Here is a 17,964-nt window from a genome sequence, read left to right as displayed (position 1 = left end):
TGCTGGGCTGACACGCCTACCCAGACTGAGTCACGCCAAGCCAGTGCATGTATAGGGCTTCATGTGTGTGTGTGTGTGTTTGCGTGTCCTGCCTGCAGGTGAAGGAGGCCATTCTGAATGATGAGAACTACTGTCCCCCAGAGACAGCTGTCCTGCTGGCCTCCTATGCTGTCCAGGCCAAGTACGGAGATTACAACAAAGACATTCACAAGCCTGGTTACCTGGCTTCTGACCGGCTACTGCCACAAAGGTACAGTGTAAATACATACAGTATACATTATACTAAACTATAGTGTCCCCAGCTCTCTTCTCCAGAGCTCCCCAGCTCTCAGTAGCTGTGTGCCTCAGCTCCATCCCAGTCCTCTCCAGACAACACACAGCAAAATCGATCAACAAGTTTTTCAACTCGTGTGAATGTGCGAATTGCACGCTGCGCTGTGTCATTCATATTTATGAGCATCTTTATATTAACTTTGTATGTCTCTGTGAACACCATTGAAGTATAAAAACCACAGTTTACACAAATGATAAACACACACAGTTTAAACACACAGATTGTGGCACAGTCATATAAGTAATTTGTGTGGCCTGGCCATCAGTTTGGGGTTCAGTGTCTTGCACAAGGACGCTTTGACATTTGGACATGAAGAGCAGGGGAATGAAACTTTCCATTAATGGAGCTACAGCCACCCTCTAATATTACAAAAGTATTGTGATAATTTCCTGCATGGTGAGACCATCATTGTCCTGGATAAAACATTATTAGCATGGTGTAATGAGTTAAATCTGTAGCTTCAGCTAACAGTTCAGCTAACAGAGAGAACATACTATAGTATCACTGTATTCATTCATTTATTTATTCTTTTTTTTGTTTGTTTGTTTGTTTGTGTGCCTTGCAGAGTCCTGGAGCAACACAAGCTGACAAAGGAACAATGGGAGGACAGAATACAGACCTGGCACGAGGAACATAGAAGCATGCTCAGGTCAGTGTCTGTGTGTGTGTGTGTGTGTTTAATTAATACAGCATATAATCAGAGTCTGAGGATCATGATTTTTGAAGACATCAACACGTAAAGGTCACTGGGTGTTTGTGTGTGTGCAGGGAGGATGCAATGATGGAGTACCTGAAGATAGCTCAGGACCTGGAGATGTACGGCGTCAACTATTTTGAAATTAAAAACAAGAAGGGAACAGAACTGTGGCTGGGGGTCGACGCCCTGGGACTCAACATCTATGAGCACGAGGACAAGTAACCCGCTCTCTCTCTCTCACACACACACACACACACACACACAGACACACACACACACACGCATATGATGGCTACATATTTAGTGACTTAGAAACTGTGAAAGTTAATTATAGTTTTATACCTCATCAGCATTAATCATTAATCAGAGGTCTGAAGATTATTAACAGTAAGAAAAACTCCATGGTATTTTCTTCATATTTTATGTGTGAAGCCAAATGGTGGGGAACCGCTGACCTATTTGATGAGATCAGCACCTCACTGAAACTGAAAACTGAAAATAGAGGAAGAAAGTGAAACCACAAGAGAAGTTACTGTCAGTGACAACAACACCCACTCACATAGTTTATTTTAGTAAGACTCCCTGCTGCAGTTGATCCACCATTGCAGTTGAGAGACAAATTGATCACAGCAAACTTTAGTTGACAGAATAAATCTAACATTGTAATTTGTATGAAGTTGTAAAGTGTCTCAATCAGTAAATTCATGTTTTCAAATTATATTCATAAACAGTGAAATTGAATTTTTCCTTTGCCTTTAAAAGTTTACCACATACCTTGAGTGCATCACACTGTGATACAAGCAGCAAGAGAACTTGAACTATTGACTTTCTCAGCTCCCTCCACGACCTTCAACTGAATTAGTGTCACCACAGCGCCCTCTTTTGGCGGTGAATGTCACAGCTGATGAACAGCCTCAACACAGAGGCTTTGTTTTGAACATACTTTTAAAGCATGCACATGTGCTCATAAACTGTCAATGGAAGTTTTGCACTGAGTATTCAGTTTTAAACTTGATTAAATACTTGTTTAGCTTTAAAATATGTTGCACCAAACTTTAAACCTCAGTTTACTTTTTACTCTCGATTTTAGGTTAAATTTTATTCAATCACAGCAAAACTGAAACTTCTGTTTAAAATGTGTATCCATTTGTAATCCAGTATTAACTTTAAATTACAATTGAGGATGTTTAGCTTTTAAAATGACTGGATTTTTGTGATGAACTGAGCAGAACTTTTTACCAGCACTAAACAAATATAATATTTTTTATCTGACTAGCAAACAAATGATTTTTTAATGCATACAGAGCAGCTGAAAGTTAACAATTTTTTTCTTTCTTTTTTTTAGATATTACAGGTCCCAACAGCACTTGAATTAATTTTTTTTATGTATTTGTTTATTTTAATTTGATATTTTGATACATTTTTGTTCACATCACTAAACTCAGATTTACTAGACTGAAATTAGTTTTTATTTCTGCAACAGAGCTCTGCTGGATTAAATCTGGATTGTCTCATTTTAAATATAGTTTTGTTTAAACTTACTCTTTGTGAAAGAGTTTAGAGTCATCTACTTTTTAATTGCTAATTAGATTGTCTTCACTGCCATTTTCAGGTTGTCACCAAAGATCGGCTTCCCCTGGAGTGAGATCAGAAACATTTCCTTCAACGACAAGAAGTTTGTAATCAAGCCCATTGACAAGAAAGCTCCAGTAAGTGTTTGAAAACAATGAGTAATTGATTATTTAACTTTAAATTGTTTTTTACGCTACTATGTCCATCCTTTGTGTCTCCTCCAGGACTTTGTCTTCTATGCCCCCCGGTTGCGGATCAACAAGCGCATCCTGGCGTTATGTATGGGAAACCATGAGCTGTACATGAGGAGGAGGAAGCCCGACACCATCGAGGTGCAGCAGATGAAGGCTCAGGCCAGAGAAGAGAAGCACCACAAACAGATGGAGAGGTACAGTACATGCTGCTTTTCCCCTTTCAGGACTATAGGTTGGGCTGGAAGCACCATCTTTCGTGTATTTCTGCTGGAAATTATAGTTAACCTGTTTTTCCAGTAAATTGATTTACAATTCATTCGTGGACTAATCAGTGGCTCTGGCTTTGATTTGGTATGATTAGGTGTATGAGCAGAAAACTAGCTGTCATTTGACTGCCATCCGGTTCTGTGATTCAGGTAACTCAGAGTTAGTTAAAAATAAGTTAGCAAGTTAATAATCTTAAACATTTATCAACTCAGAACACAACCCTGCAGCCTGTTCGCCCTGAACCTGCCTCTCACCCACTGTCTGCTGGAATCAACTCCAGGCATCCTGCAACCCTCCTACAGGGAAACTGTTTTGAATGAATGAACTTTATTTATATAGCACCTTTTGTGCACAGATTAGAGGTTAAACAATTCAACAGCAAAAACAAAAACATCAAAAACCATACACATACACAAGAAGGAAGGGGGAAAGCCCGTGTTACTTTTCTTGAAATAGTATTAATATAGCTTCTTTGAAAAGATTAAAAAGATGTGTTTTGTGTTGGCATTTTAAACTGTAAACATAGTGACTAATCCATCTAATCCAGAAGATAAAACAGCAGCTATGGAGGATCGGGGTTCACAGAGGATCATAAAACATTAGGGAGTCTGTGATATAAAAGGGGGGGGGGGGGGGGCAGTAATTGCCTTAAAAATAAGCAAAGGACTTTAAAATCAATTCTAAAAGATACAAGGAGCCAGTGCAGGTTGTGTGAAACAGGAGTTATATGATCTCTCATTTTAGTTTTTGTTAAAACCCTGACAGCAAATTTAGCAGTCATTGCACAACAGAAACTACAGAAATTTGCTGTAGTTTCTGTTGTGCAATGACTACTTTTGGTAGGTCAGTATACAGACCATTCTCACATTTGTCATGGTAAACAGATGGAAAAAGATAGCCTTGGGTCAAGAGTTTAAAATTTCTGGGCTGTCAAATTGTGGGCCTGAATCTAAAATGACAAAGAGGTTTCTTACATCTAATGGGTGGATGGATGGAACTGCATAGTATTTTGAATGAATAAATAATAGCTGAGGTCAGAAGTAGAAGTTCATTGATAAAGCTTTGTGAGCAGCAGGGGGCAGTGCTGCATCGAAAAAGTGTTGCCATGGTCCTTGAATCTATTGATGCAGGAGCTGCTGTTTCAGTAGAAAACAAACACAGCATGGTTTGATTTATTGATGGTCACAAGAAGTAAAACAATGTTATACAATTATAAAATATCATATTGTGCTGTATAAAAAATATAGTAGTAGACTACTCCATACCAAAGAGTGTTGAACACAGCGGGCAGAACACAGTAAATATCTATAGATTTGTGGCAGCAAATTTCGAAGTGTCAGTGTCACTCTTTTTTTTCACATGTTGACTTGTGAAGTCTTCAATTATCCCCTTTAGATGGTAGAACATGTTTTTTTTATATAACTTTATCTTTACCCTTTTGATAAACACAAACACTAATCAAATCATACCAGTGGAATCAAATATGTAATTCAAGTAACAATGTAACAAATATAATGTCAACACATTTCACACAACTCATCCAAGCTGATGAGATGAGTAATCGATTGAAAGTTAATTAGTTAACAATAAATAAAATAATTTCTTACTTAGTTTAATTATTTATTAATTTCAGTAATTTTTGAAGCAAAAATGTCAAACAGTGCAGCCTCTTAAGTGTGATGATGTGCTGCTTTTCTTTGTTATTCATAGAAGTAAATGAAGAGTTTTTCAGGTTTGACTGTTGGTTTGACAAAAGAAACAATTTGAAGACGTCAGTCTCGGCTCTGGGAAACTGTGATCATATTTTTTTGCATTTTTTTGACATTTTATACAAAATGTTTACTCAGTTAATTATGAAAACAATCGTCAGGTTAATCAACAATGAATATAATAATTAGTTGCAACATAACATGATCTTTCACCTGAGGAATCCTCCACAAGTCTGTCAGGTCTGCAAACTATGTTCTGTCATAAAAACACACACTAGAGTTAACCTTAAATAACTGGCGAAACAACAACCTCATTCCTCCGACCACTCTGGCGAGATTTTTGTTTTGTCAGCTACCGTTACCAAGGTTAAGAATGAGTTGTGCAACTCAACTTACATATTATCAGCTTACTAAGCAAGCAGCTGCTTATTCACCCATCCAACAGATACATCACAACATGAGCATTACTTTTGGAGTCACGTCGTATTAGTTTAGAACACTGAGCAGACATTTTCACTGGAACTACTCAGTAGGTGTCCATTATCAGGAATTAATGAACACCTTGCAGCCAAACAGAATGAGTAGTGGTATAATTGCATGCCACTGTAAAGCACTGACTAAATGCAGTATTTCTACATGAACCACACGTCATTCAACACATCCAATACTCCACCACATGTATCTGTCACATTGCACCTTATACTGTATTTTGCATCCTCAATTAATTTGTATTTAATTTGTATTCTACTTGTATTTTTGTATTTTATTGTTGAGTGTATTTTATACTTTACATTGCTTATTTTTATACTTTCTTATTTCATTCCTGTCTATTTGTTCTTAGTAAAAAAAAGTGATGATCAACAGTTACGTCACCTGCAGGCTGTTTTCTGTGTTATTTTGACAGAGCACAGCTGGAGAATGAGAAGAAGAAGCGCGAGCATGCGGAGAAGGAGAAGGAACGGATAGAGCGAGAGAAAGATGAGTTGATCGAGAGGCTGAGACAGATTGAAGAGCAGACACAGAGAGCGCAGAAAGGTATGACTGCACCAACATCAACTACAGCGCTGTTTGTGTTCTTGTATTTCCACGTCTGTGAGGACCAAACTGAGTTTGCATTGAATGTCTAGTTTGATTCAAAGTTTTGTTGACTTACTTTTGTGAACATATTATCAAATAATTAAGGGCTGCATTTATCTTCAGCTATGGCCTTTGACTGAAATCACAGCCGTGCTAATACTCAGTACAACAGCACTCAGTCTTGATATGTATGATATTGCGTTAAGAGCACACCGTGACTATGAACAACAGACCGTTGCTATGTACACAGTTCTGATTATAGACTCTGGAGGAGTAAAAAATAATATTTAATTGAATATTTTGTGTATAATAAGCAGGATAATGTACACCAAGTGGGTCAGTATTACAGAATAAACCCTGTGAGGGTGATTCAAGTCCTGCATCACCCAGTCGGGGTTTAATTTTTCAATTATGACCCACTCACTGTATGTTATCCCTTACTTAACAAAGAAAAGTAGCCAGCCGTGACCTAAGCATTTGCAAAAAATGGCATTAATTGTCTGGAAATGAATGTTTGAAGAATGCATGTCAATCGAAACAATTCAGCAGTCTGTAGCAGTCCTTTTATAAAATAAAATCATTATCCATGTAATATCACAGTATCATCACAGTCCCATTTTTATGGTGTAATTACAATATTCAGTATATAGTGGAGAGACATGGTTGTAAGTGAAGTATCAAAAAACGATATGCAGCTTGATATTACATGTGATGTAATGTTTTTCATATCTTTTCTCTCCTGGATTATTTTCTGTAAAAGCTTTCTTGTGGAACACAAAAAAGTCCAAAATTCAAAAACACAGGAAAAAATAATCAAATCGAAGTAAAAATGGAAAAATATTCAGGCATAAAAACAGTTTAGAAACCCCAAACTGAATGAGCGTGCACACTTACAACCTATAATTTGCATTTTTCAATGCTTCCAGAAGTTGAGAGGTCATCTGTTTATTTGTCCAAACAGCTGAGTGCAGTCACAGACAGCAGCTGGTTCACCAGGTTTCTGAGAGAAGATTCTCAACTGCATCACTGCTGTGACATAAAGGCCAGGCAAGAAAAGACACAGTCCAAAAAGTGGCTGCTTCAGTGAAACTAAACATGTTATTTCCAGTCTCTATGAATTTGCATAAGGTTGAGGCTCCAACAGACTGGGAGCAGCAGCTTCAAGGAAGCAGCAGACCGCATTTTACTGCTTCACATAAATCCAGTTCACTTTCCCATGATGAAAACCCTGCAGCTCTAAGAAAATCCCTGGTCATAAATTAGTTTTGTACAAAGACAGAAACAGCAATTTACAGGTTCAGGGTCCAGAAGGAAGAAACAATCACATGCCTGTTACACCAAGTCTGTAGCATTTCAATATGCCCGCTCAGAGTTCTGCCATTTGACCCCACTTCATCAGATTTGAACTTGGTGCATATATTCAGGCGATAACCCTTGTCAGTTGTGAACAAATATGTGATAGACCATGCCCTCATTCACCAATTAATATCGCACCCACCTAATTGTGATTCTGTGGTTGTAAATGAACATAAATGGTTGATAAATGGGGCTCGAAGAGATAGTTCAATGTAAAACTAGCTTCAGCTGAAGGATAATAATGATAAAATGCAGCATTTTGACAACATCTTTTGCCTTGCCTTGTGTTGGCTTCTCTCACTGATCGCACAGTTACAAAGGTTTAAGATGGGCTGCAGCTCGTATATTTACATGTCTATACGTGCAGAGCTGGAGGAGCAGACTCGCAAGGCTCTGGAGTTGGAGCAGGAGAGAAAGCGAGCAAAGGAGGAGGCAGAGCGGCTGGAGCGGGAGAGGCAGGCGGCGGAGGAGGCCAAGGCGGCGCTGGCTCAGCAGGCTGCCGACCAGATGAAGAACCAGGAACAACTGGTACCTGCACTCACTCACTCAATCACAACCAGTGTTCATGTTCCCAACTCTGATATTTACTCCCGTAGCGTTTTTGTGCAGGTAAAAATGACACCATTTGATCTCAGGTACAACAAGCATTTACCTTGACATCATACATTTATTTAGCCTGAAATATGAATATATCATTCAATGAATGAAGAATTAAAAACAGTCACGACTGTCAAGTTTTTTTAAGTTGTAACAAAGCTACCAAACCATACCACAGTTATTCAGACTAATGCTCATTTTACTGTTTAACTGCATAGAAGCATCTGAAAAGCAAAACCATGTGTCTCCTTGTTCTTCTTGTGCTTCTCATTTAACATATATTTATACCTTCAAAGCACCTTTTACATTTTATATATATACTTTAATATGTAGTAAACGGATGAAAGTTATTATACTAACTTAAAGTAACAACCAGCAGTATTTTATTTGTTTGTCAAATATGTTAAGTTGCTCATTACTGCTGTAAATTGCGAATACTTTTGTGTTTTATGACTTTTGTTCAATTTGTTAACTTTTTCTGGCGTTTGTTGTTATTTTTTTCAACAGGCTGCTGAGTTAGCAGAGTTCACTGCCAAAATCGCTCTGCTTGAGGAGGCCAAGAGGAAAAAAGAAGATGAAGCAACAGAATGGCAACACAAAGTAATGTAACCCCTGTATAAAAGTGTATTCATGTGTGTTATATTATATCAACACAAATCCTCTTAGAAATATAAATATAAATATAAAACATAAAAAATAATCTATATTTTGATAATGACATTGTGATCATCTTCACAATCCTCCTGAATTAGTCTTTAGTCCAGTTCGCACGGGACTAGTACCACCTGGACACCTCTAGTGATTTGTAATATTAAATATTATATTATATTATATTATATTATATTATATTATATTATATTATATTATGTATTCATTCAAAAGAGCTTAAAAAGCTGCAACACATTTTAGATCTGTATGACACAACTATCCAGTGAAACTTACTTTTGTTAGCGGTTAATTGTGTGAGCATTTGTCCACACCTTTTTTTATTTTAGTCTACAAAGCTGTCAGAGTGTATTTTCCTCTGTAAGTTTGCATATGTCTTGTTTACAGGCTCTGGCAGCACAAGATGACCTTGAGAAGACCAGGGAGGAGCTGAAGACGGCCATGACGTCTCCACCAGCCCCAGAACACGATGAACATGATGAGACGAATGCCGAGGCGAGCGCCGAGCTGCTCAGCGAGGGCGTCACTAGCCATCGCAGCGAAGAGGAACGCATCACTGAGGCGCAGAAGAACGAACGTGTCAAGAAACAGCTACAGGTAGAGCTGCAGTGCAGGAGTGGAGAGACGGGGAAATAAACCTTTAACATTATTAATTTTCAAAGAGAGCACATTTCTACAAGAAACCATAAGTATTTGGGGGCTGTCATGAAAAGTTTTTAAAGTAATTTAAGCCTTGATTCTGTTAAAGCAAGTGTGAAGTCAAATCCTTTTGTGTAGAGGGGATTATTTGTAACCTTTCATCATAAGTAAACTGCAAGTGTGTTAAGTTCCTGATTAGTGTTCATGCTCATTTCAAACACAGTGACAAAACAGCAACAAAACAGTCAGTGAGTCAGTTATACATGTCACGCACATCATATATATTATTATTGATCCAGCATGATTTTACAGAAATCTATTAGAATGAAATAAATATTTTAGTTGGAATGACATCTCTGCCTACAGCACAACAAAAGCTATGGCTAGTAGATATTACTTGGTGATGAATGATGTCCAATAAGTACCAAAAAGTTGCAGTGACTAAATTGTTGCACTTTACTTGCTATAACTAATTAGACTGATGCCATATATATACATAATGTAACAGTTTTTCAGATTTCTGGTACCAATACAGAAAATGGATTACAAATCATTTTCAGTGTTTTGCAAAAACAGGAAACAACAACTTCATCATTTTCAGTAAGTAAAAGGAAGAAGTGCTGCACCACATCTGTCTGGCTGCAGTGACACAACTTCGAACATTCCTCAAAAGATGCAATCAAAGAGAAATTACAATGTGACTTTTTTTTACTCTGTTTTATTCTTTTTTGTTAGTTCAGCTTTACTCATACACCTGATTAAAAATTGGGTGACATGGCTTCAAAAGCTGCCCTTTGTTCCCTTTTAATGTCCATGTGGAGAGATGAAGAATAACTGTATCAGCACTTGGAAGTTTTATGTCGAAGCTGAATGTGGTCATTTAGCTTTAGTTTAGTTGATGTAATCCAAAGAAATCAGAGTGTTTCCCCCATCTGCAGTAATGATGATTCCATCCATTGTGGTTAATGCTTTGGAAATTAGTTTTTGCTTGTGCAGACCACTGCTTAAAAATATATAAAAATGTTAGATGTTTTTCTCTGCTTACTTTGCATCACTTGTGTTTACTTTATGTCAAGATGGCTGCTGTGAAAAAGGTCCATCACTGTATAATTCACCATAATTGTATTCTGACTAATGCACAACAGTGAAACTTAATCCTTTTCATTAACAAACAATCTGACTATTTTAAATGTAATTTCACATACATTTGGCAGATCATTATAAATAAACACACACAAAAAAAAATGTTATTAACATTTTAATGTAGATTTCAACCGTATCACACAGTATTAGAAGGGGATTAGATTTTTTTTTTGTATGTCCACGTGCACATGTCCTCATACATCACACACCTCAGGAATGCTTGGCCTAAGCACTTTGTAACCGTGTTTTTAAATGTTCTATACAAATAAAAAGGATTATTAAATTATTATTATAATCAAAGACAATGCTCATCTACTTTTGACGAAACCTAGATGATGTGTCATGTCTTTATGAGACCAAGATAATAAATGGTCAAACCCTTTCTGGCTCAGCGGTGCCTGAATCATGAACTCTCTTGCAGTGTTTTCTGTCTTTCTCATCACCCCTCTCTCTGTCTCTGTTCTGTCCAGGCTCTGAGTTCAGAGTTGGCGGAGGCCCGGGACGACACCAAGAAAACGCAGAACGACATGCTGCACGCTGAGAATGTCAGAGCGGGCAGAGACAAGTACAAGACCCTTCGTCAGATCCGTCAGGGCAACACCAAGCAGCGTATTGATGAGTTCGAGTCCATGTGAGCTGAGAAGAAGGGTGGACACAACAATGAAAAGAGACAGTTAGTCTCGTTGCCATGTCAACGCCTCACTTTCCTTGTAAAGCCCAAAACCTGCTGCCACCCCAGGAACTCCTGTATTTTTTTCTATCCAGGAGAGAGACCAGCGAATGGGCTTCGTAGCTTCTGCATCGCCAAAGCTCTGCCTAGCAGCGTTTGGCCAATCACACTGCTACCTGCTTTTTAGAGCTCCGCCCCCACCCCAATGAAGCACATGTCTTTTAATCTGTCAGAAAAATAGCAAGCAACATATCCTGTCAAACACGGACTTTTCCCCTCTACAATACTGACAGATTTAACGCTTGCATGTATGATAATTAAACAACAACAGGGCCGTTAGACTAAATGAGAGACTGGACTGAATTGGTTGATGTCGTGCTTTTACGCAACAAAATAAAATGGCCATTTGTAGCTTGTTGATGTTGCCAGCACGCTTGTCCGTAAAGCTTTAATATCTGTACCTTACTTTCACTTCTTTTGTCATCAGTTGAACAATTTAAATAATTTGTTAAAAAAAACAAAAACGCCTTATTCGTCTCATTTCCTTTCTGTCTAGTACTACTTTTGTCATCATTTTGTGTTGGGAAACTTAAGTTCTGTCATTGATGTGTTCATGTTGCATCAGCTAAATTCATCCTTTTGAATGGCTCTTGCAGAGTTGTGCGTTGGCAGATATGAAAACTAAATTAGCTAATTTTACATTCTTATGTGCTGGCATTCTCTATCCATGGAGACATTTGTTCAAATATATATTTTGCCCCCAATAAAGAATGAATTTATATTTCCATCTATGCAGCTATGATCTTGAGGTCCTGACTGAGGTTAGAGTCAGTGGAACTGCATTTTGTTTCAGATACACATCTGAACCTGACACACACAGTGTTATGAAGTTTAATGAAAGTCTTACTGTGCACATTGGTCCAACACAGCAGTATAATAAGTATTTTGTCGTTAACATGAGAATAAAGTAACAAACAAGACCTGCAAGCAGTTTGCAAAAAATACATTTTTAGATCAGAAGACCAGACACTAATGACTTGAAAAATCTTTTGTTTTTGAGATAATTGCTAACACATTATGTTACAACATTTCCTTGAGGTCAATGAGTGTCATTGTAGTGGGGGACATTTGCAATCCACCTGCTACCACCTCCTTGTCCTTTTGGGGATTTGAACCCTTGACCTTACAGTTACAGTGCATGTCTTTAGACCACAAGATCATCAGGACAGCACAGCTGGCACAAAACATTAACTTAATTGTGCAGACTTTTAATTAAGTACTGCATTGAAATCAATGAGAGTGAGTAATTTAATGATCTCTAACATTTAAGCATGATAAAATATTCTGCTGGTGATCCGTGCGTCCTTGTGATTTTGTAAAATAGTGAGTTTTATCGGTCTCTAATAGCCTGAAGTGAATAGAGAGATTTTCACATGGAATTCAGCAAAACAAGCTGAGGCCTAAATGAACCAGGTGCAGTTACTTACCTGATACCCTCTCTGACTCCGCCCACTGGCTGCTGAGCCGAGAAGAAGCTCCCAAACAGAAAACCAGAGAGCGATGTCACAAAACTTTAAAAATTCACAGAAATTTAACTGTTAGGGGAACAAATCTGTGAAAAGTGTTACAAAATTAGATGAAATTTAAAAATATTGCATACACTACAAGTTACAGCAAGACATTAAATATTACTGCAGTCTCACCATTTCACCGATCTGAACATAAAACAAAACACTTGATATCAACCATCTACAGAACGTCTGTGTCCATTTTACCATTGTAGCATTTACACGAAAACTTCTTATTTTGAAAAACAGATTGATGGAATTATGAATTGACAACAGGTTGTAGTGAGGAAAACCTTTGTCAAAATTCAGCACATGTAAAAAAATTTCAGCTCTGTAGGACATACAGCTGATTTTTAGGGTCCATGTAGCATTGCTCGCTGCGGAGCACCGTTGTTTTGTTCTGACAATCTTTTCTTTCTGTCTGTTTTCTTTTTCTTCTTATTTTTCTCTGATATTTAATAGCTTGCAGTAATTTGTACTGCTTGCCCCTTGTTGGATTTGTTTGAAAATCCAAACAGATTGACAAATCAAAATTCCTCTCTAGATGTCTCTGACTCATTTTCAGGATGATTGGCCCAACAGTCTAGGAGGAATTCACGAGTTCATTCACAAGTACAAAGTATTCTCCACATCCATCAGTGACTCTGACTATCCTGCCACTAAAACTTTAAGGGTGGCGGTGTCAGTCTGTCGGTCCAACACTGTGTTCCAGAGTGTAAAATCTCAATAATTATTTCCATGAAATGTTCTAAAGACATTCATGGTGCACAGTCAGTGAATACTGCTCACTCCCCGACACGATTCTCAATGTTTGATGAGTGCCAATTTCTGGAGTCAGAAAATGATTGAGGGCCATCATGAACTTGATAATAATAATAATAATAATAATAATAATAATAATAATAATAATAATAATAACAATAATAACAGACTTTTTGGCCAATCTTGATATCCAAACATTTGACACACTCATGCTGACAACACTTTACAGTTACAGTCTTGCTCTCCATCAAATAGAAATAAAACACAAATATAGACATTGACAGAGGATCTGGGGCAAAAGGTTCTAAGGACAAATAAAACATCAGTGTCTTCACAGGGACTATTTTGAAAGAATTTGTTGAGAACAGAATAATGGAGGCTGATAATGTATTGATGGCAGTTCTCTGTTCTTCTTCCTGCCTGCAGTAGTATAAATTATTTTTTATACACAAATAAAATACTATGTCCTATAGCCTAACGGACGTCTTATATTTATCTACACAATACTCCAGCCTGATAATGACCTGTTCAAGTGAATCAGGTGTGATGGAGCGGGAAACAAACACACTGCTGTAAAGTGACATTCAAGAGTCAGTGAGGAACCTCATAAAGGACCAAACAACAAACACAAGAAAGCTCGAGTAGGGCTTTTATTGCTCACTTTTACATCACATACAAGAATAGTCAACATGTCTCATTTGGCCAGATTCTACAGGAATGACAGGTTTACTTTTAATACTTTTATTTTGGGTTTCATTGCCTAAAGCTCAGTCGAGTTCCACAAGGCTGCGGCATGGACGTCTGAAGAGATCCAGTCCAAATTTTCATAAAGTAAAAAAGAAAAAAGATGAGCTAAGACACATTTAATGACATTAAGATAAAAACTCACTTGTGGAAAAGTATTTCATTCATTCATTCCTTGTTTTCTTTTAATGGATAATTAGTTGGGCTAGACACATCCTATGTATAGAGCTCTTTCAAACGATCTTAAAATAATACCTTTTATTTATTATGCTATGAATAGGCATTTTTGAAACCTAATTTGACTGGGCTTAATCAATATACCACATTAATCAGCACATTTGTATATGACAGCTTTGGGTTTTTGGCACCTGGCTCTGGACCATCTTTTGGAATGAACCTCTTCATCTGCCAACAGGACACAGTGAAAGAGCAGCAGTGGACAAGCATTAAAATACTGTCTTTTTATTTTGGTTTAATATAACCACTATTGACCTGAGCAATTATGGGAAACAAAAAAAACAAAAACTCTTACTCTGGTCCCTGAAGAGGTGGCTCTGTAGTACACATGAAGTATTAAAGCACATTAGAAATAAAGGTTCGAATAAACTGGGATAAACATCAGATAAAACAACTGGATTTGAGGAAATTTTAGTCAGTGAGCAACAAAGGAAAACAGAATTGTATCTGTCGAGACCTAACCCACACAAATACTCTTTAAGGTGTGTTCAGACTGAAGGTGAAGCTAATTTAAAGCAGCACAATTGCATGAAATTCAAGACAACAGAAGCAAGTTCACTGTGGAACACCCACTTACTGTGGTGCAAACTGAAAACATCACCCCTATACAGTTTCTTAAGCTCAGACTTCAGCTTGGAAAGACATTATGGGATAGTTTGCTTGGCAAAATTGGACAAGAGCTGATGTATTTTTCCCCCAAAAAAATTGCAAAAAAAAGTTCCATAATAATCAGGGGTGGGAATCTCTGGGTAACCTATGATTTGATTCCATTACAAGTTCTACAATTTGATGATAAAATGATTCTCAATGCATTTTGATGCATCAAATTTTTAGATAGAAACACAGCGCATACATCTGGTGCGTATGTTGCTAGCTAGAGATCAGCCAGAGCAGCTGGAGTTTGGGTGGTGCTGAGGTGAGCCGACTGAAGCCGTTACCTAGCAGCTGGCCATCTGACGTGGCACCCGTGGCCAATTTCAAGAGGCAGTTCACCCCAAAATCAAAAATACATATTTTTCTCCTGGCCTATAGCGCTATTTATCCATTTAGGGTGTGTGTGTTTTTTTTTTTTTTTGTACATGAGTTGTGGACTTTTGGAGATATCGGCCGTAGAGATGTCTGCCTTCTCTACGATATAATATAATAGTAATAATATATATAATATAATGAAAATAGATGACACTTGGCTTAAGAAGGCAGAAACCTCTACGGTCAATGTCTCCAAAACTCTGTAGCTCACACCAAAAAAAATCTAGATGGACAAACAGCACTATGTCCCGGGGGAAAAATATGTATTTTTGATTTTGGGACGAACTGTCCATTTAATATAACTAAAGAAATCATGGCTTGTACAGTTGACATGAACAGGGAAATCAGCTATAGAGACCAAAATCGTTTTTTGTTCCTCAGTGTTTTCTGCTGTTAAGTTGGGCATTTTAATATGGAGGTCTATGGGGAATGACTCACTTTTGGAGCCACCCTCAAGTGGCCCTAGAAGTTACTGCTCAGTCGCAGCAAAAAAACACTGACACTCAAAAACACTCAAAGTCACGTTAATAAAAAAAAGGTGGAAATTTGCTTGGTTCATATTCAGTCTGAACACTGTCAAGTAACATTTATGGATAAATCTAAACAAAACGTAACATTAGCACAGTTTACAATGTGTACATCCCCTTATTCAGCAACACTGACATTGACTACAATCTCTTCATGTGGATATACATCACGTACAATTAGAAAAATATCTCTTTAACAAATTCATGATAATAGAAAAATATTTTTTTTGCCCTCATACACTAAATAAGGTTTTTAATATCCACAGGAATGTTAACACAACACCATTAGAGGTTTATTTATTAAACGGTAGTTTCAACCCTATAGCAAACACTAGCACACAGTGCTAGCCAGGCCAGCAGGGTGAGAGCACCTCAGTAATGAGTGATTTACTCGGCCGTCACGTCAGCACAAAGCGACAAGACTGTCTGAGTGAGATATATCAACTGACAGACTTTTTAAGTGACCAGCAGGAATTACTGAGGACTTGATCCTGAGAAGACACCTTTCAGATTATGGTACAGCCCTTGAGGAGAAAGCTTTTCAAGTATAAGGGAGCTCTGAGGAGCATGTTGTGCTTGTGGCTTTAGATTTATGGGACAGGCATCATATAACATTTCAAGCCTGTGGCACAAATTTGACAAGCAGTTTTATGTTGAGCCAAGCCCAGCAAATGTGTCTTTTCACTACACTCACACTCCATTTTTTCTTCTGACTAACAAGAACACATCATCTTTAACCACAGTATGTGCTTTTCACCACGGTTGGGCTGACTCTGGTTGAGGTTGAATATTTTTGGGCTACACAGTACCATGCTTTCAGTTCATTGACAATATAAACAGTAACTATAGCTATTTCCAGGAAGTGCGTTTGAGACTTTCTCTTTCCTGCACTTGGATAAAAAAGGCAATAAAAAGCCCTCTCATATAAATAAAGGCTAAGTACCAAAGGTGACAAAGTTTGCCACAAATACTCAAAATATTCAACTCGAAATATTTTTCTGTTTAAATATTTTCATATAAAACAATGATCTTGTTTAAAAAGTTTATAGGATACAATTTGTATCAACAAAGAGAGGTGTCATCTGGCTACTAGACATTGTGCTAACCAGGCAAGAGTTTTAGCTTTACAAACACTTCCTCAGATATTAAAATAATCCCATTGGTGGAGACAATAATAATAAAAATAAGAATATTATAATTTCCTAATTTATTCAAAGTGCTTTGCATACAAGAGAAGACAACGTAAGACTTAAATAAAGACAAAGCAGACAAAAAGGAAAAGATGAGTAGTTAAAATACAGATGATTTTTTTTTTTACTATATTTGTTATTTCATAGATTTAAAGGACCAGTCTGTAGGATTTTGTGGCATTTAGTGGTGAGTTTGCAGATTGCAATCACCCTCACCCTCCCCTTCCAAGTTTCTTGGAGAACCTAAGGTGGTTGTGAAACTTAGCAAAACACAAACGCAATTTGTATTTTCAGGTGATTATACACAAATGAAAATATACTTATTAAAAATAAATTTAATTAATAAATCTTACAAACTGGGCCTTTAACAATGAAATTGTTAATTTTATAAAACTGACGGAATAATTGGTGATGAAACTAATTGTTAGTTGGACTCCTCATACAGAACAGAACTCTTTGATATTTGAATCTGAAACTACTCATATTAGCTTGAAGTCTAAATCAGGGGTTAACTTCAAGTTTGTGATGGTCATGAATAAATTAAGAACATTATTATAACTTGAACTGAACCAATGAGATTAATGCCTCTGAGAAAAAATTTGTAGAACTAAAAGCTACTCCCTGTAGATTTTCCCACTGTTTGATCAGTTCATGAAATGTCTGATAAATCTGGGAAGATTTTAATTCTAAGGTGTTTCCCAACTCTTGCCAGTCTGATCCTGCCTTTTACTGCAAAGGAATATTTAACAGAAGGGTACAAAAGAGTTTTATACCCTGTTTGAGGTGCCTAAACACTCCTAGTGGTGTCACCACTGACAAAGGAGACCCTGTGTCTCGTGCACCACAGACATTCACACACACAAAAAGGTAATAAATTAACACAGATTTTAAATTAAACTTATGTCAACAAACATCATTCCACCTAAACATTTCTGGTGACCATGCTCTCAACAGCCACCGTGATATGATTTAGAATTTTGATATGG

General features: G+C 37.3%; 1 protein-coding gene across 1 annotated transcript in view; it reads left to right on the top strand.

Annotated features, from left to right (window-relative positions):
- LOC146322808 (radixin) overlaps positions 1-11,445 on the top strand; it is a 47,568-nt gene extending 36,123 nt beyond the window's left edge. The window contains exons 6-15 of the mRNA XM_084724911.1: positions 99-250; positions 900-983; positions 1,103-1,249; positions 2,644-2,740; positions 2,828-2,991; positions 5,678-5,808; positions 7,574-7,734; positions 8,311-8,403; positions 8,857-9,066; positions 10,722-11,445. Coding sequence (XP_084581037.1) covers positions 99-250; positions 900-983; positions 1,103-1,249; positions 2,644-2,740; positions 2,828-2,991; positions 5,678-5,808; positions 7,574-7,734; positions 8,311-8,403; positions 8,857-9,066; positions 10,722-10,886 — 1,404 coding nt within the window. The 3' untranslated portion in view covers positions 10,887-11,445. The remainder of the gene's footprint in view (positions 1-98; positions 251-899; positions 984-1,102; positions 1,250-2,643; positions 2,741-2,827; positions 2,992-5,677; positions 5,809-7,573; positions 7,735-8,310; positions 8,404-8,856; positions 9,067-10,721) is intronic.
- The last annotated feature ends 6,519 nt before the right edge of the window (positions 11,446-17,964 follow it).

This window comes from Lutjanus erythropterus, chromosome 8 (genome assembly GCF_056507025.1).
Source record: "Lutjanus erythropterus isolate fLutEry1 chromosome 8, fLutEry1.hap2, whole genome shotgun sequence".
NCBI lineage: Eukaryota > Metazoa > Chordata > Actinopteri > Lutjaniformes > Lutjanidae > Lutjanus > Lutjanus erythropterus.
The sequence above is the reverse complement of the archived record's forward strand: the minus strand, read 5'-3'. Positions and strand labels throughout refer to the sequence as shown.